This window comes from Anneissia japonica, unplaced genomic scaffold (assembly GCF_011630105.1).
Source record: "Anneissia japonica isolate Jap-2015-1 unplaced genomic scaffold, ASM1163010v1 scaffold407_len587689_cov185, whole genome shotgun sequence".
NCBI lineage: Eukaryota > Metazoa > Echinodermata > Crinoidea > Comatulida > Comatulidae > Anneissia > Anneissia japonica.
The window spans coordinates 79954-82196 of NW_022686478.1; the positions used below are offsets into that span (position 1 = coordinate 79954).

Below are 2243 nucleotides of genomic sequence, written 5' to 3' on the forward strand. Positions count from 1 at the left end.
AACGTCTCTGGAATCGATGTTTGCGATGAACGTCACAGCCTCTGCAAGGGCTGTCTCTTATACACCGCCGACAGGATCGTCACGATGGCAATTGCCGTGAAGGACGAGGAGGATCTGCTGGAGCCGTTTCGAAAAAAGCAGGTGCTTTGGCAATTCAACGAAACTTTGAAATTGTCCGTCACGTTCGTCAGAAATGAAAGGGACGTGCGTCCGTACGTCCGTTGCTACTGCGGCTTCGTTCGAGAGAACGGACCACTGTTTGCTGCGGAAACGCTACTGCTGAAGGCAATGAACGAGTGGTTGACGACTGAAGCAAAATTCGCCTCAGTTCCCAACGTGATGCTTCTGAACAAAGGACACGCCCTTCCACACTCCATCGCCGTTGGTTTTGCTGGGCATAAGAGAAGCTGCGGCACGATAGACGACGCCGAGTTAAAGAAAATGAGAACGGCAGTTCAAAGCGACCACGATTACGCCTCGTCCGAATAACTGTATATATTTGTAATTGTTTAAACACATACGATTGTAGTTATAGTTGTTTTTAATTAAAAAAAAGAAAAGAAACGTATATATTTTTTGTCTGTTTACTCATTTACAGTTTTCGATCGACTATAACAAACGTGATGCTGTTGTAACTCGTAGAGTCTAGTTGTTTCTTTACACATTCTTACATAAACGAGAAGAGAGGGGAAATAATTGTACGAATAAAAATTATCTGCTTTTTTTTCTATCACACACACTCACACACAACACAAGCACACATACACAAAGCAATGATTTAAACGAAAGACGCATTGTTTGGTATGTCAACTACAATTTAATATTCAATAACAGATTTTATTAAACATTTGTACAGTTATAAACGACAGCTTTTTATTCGATATCAAAACGTGATTAAAGTCATCTGCAGTTTAACAAAACGAACGGAGTTGCCAACATGACCGCCAGCAGGATCGGAACGGTGAGGTCGGAGAGCGACTTTCGACGTCTGCGGCCGAAGATTTCCACGAAGTCATCCTGAAGTGGAGAAAAAAATAGATGATTATTAAATTATTATTATTTTTCGTACGTACATCGGGATACGATCGGTGAAAACTGACGTTCTCGAAAACGTGTTTGCCGCCCTCTGAATCACACTTACCCATCCTCCACGTTCGGAGATCCAACCGGACAATTCCAACCGGACAATTCCGTGGCCACGTATTCGCCGACGTACTCGGCTACGGTATCTTCGTAGTCCTCGAGACCTTTCTCCGCCCATCTCTTTGCCACTTTCCTACCGAACATGTACACAATGACGATTTGACCCCAGTTGACGTCTCCGATTTCGAGCATGTCGTTGAGGCACGAAAACACACCCAGTAACCCGTCTTCTTCGAAGTCGATCACCGCCGCGGTGGCATCCAATTCGAGTCCTAGCCGAAAGTCCATCTTTTCGGCGACCTCTCGCATCGTTTCGGCGTATCGAGAGAGAGACGATTCGGTGTCCGGTGACGATATGAATTCCCTGGCGATCTCTCTGGAAATTACGGCAGCTGTTGTAAGGCGATCCACTCTCTTTCGCTCGCCTATAGTCCATGGAGAAAACTTCTCGCAGATCTTTGGCAAGAGTTCTGCAGACATCATTGGTGTGCGTGCGAGTGTGTGCGTGAGTGCTCTTCTAAAGGACTGTGCTGATCTTCGCGTGCGTGTAAGTTTATATTGTTCGTGTTGGGAGCACCCGATGACGTTAAGCTGTGCAGAGAGAAGTTACCGATGACGTAGGATTTTGGAGAGCCTATCGTTGATTTTACAGTCCATGGAAATTACTTTACCCGCAACTTTTGCATAAAGTTCAATGAAAGTCCTACCCAAACTCGTCAATTTCCCTTTGAATATCCATTTGTATATACGACAGAATTAAAATAAATTTCATGGAAGTTGTTTCGTAGAATCTCGTATAAATCGCTTTCCTTCTTACAACGCAAGTTTGTAACGTTTTTAATGAATTTCAGCAGCTTTGTCTCTAGGTTGGGTGATGGTCTCGATAGTAAATAATATTCATCCTCAACGTTCTCAACCGTTTTACAGGCTCGCCAACACAGTTGTTCACTTATGACGACACCGTTTATAAGGCGGCTTGTATCGTCCCAATCTGATCTTACGACGTCATCCTTGCATTCTATGGTATTGTCCTTCATGATATTGAGAATCCTTTCTCGCATATCCTCGACAGCTTCCAATACGTAATCTCGAGTCTCGGC

The 2243-nt window shown here is 44.2% G+C and overlaps 1 protein-coding gene across 1 annotated transcript; it reads right to left on the reverse strand.

Moving 5' to 3' along the window:
* Positions 1–1137: 1137 nt before the first annotated feature.
* On the reverse strand, positions 1138–1623 carry LOC117117062. The gene has a single exon (XM_033261255.1). It carries the CDS (start codon positions 1621–1623, stop codon positions 1138–1140), a length of 486 nt encoding a protein of 161 aa, XP_033117146.1.
* Positions 1624–2243: the final 620 nt, after the last annotated feature.

Bases quoted from the DNA above. Each gene is read 5' to 3' on its own strand.
- LOC117117062 (XM_033261255.1), bottom strand. From the start codon at position 1,623: ATGTCTGCAGAACTCTTGCCAAAGATCTGCGAGAAGTTTTCTCCATGG.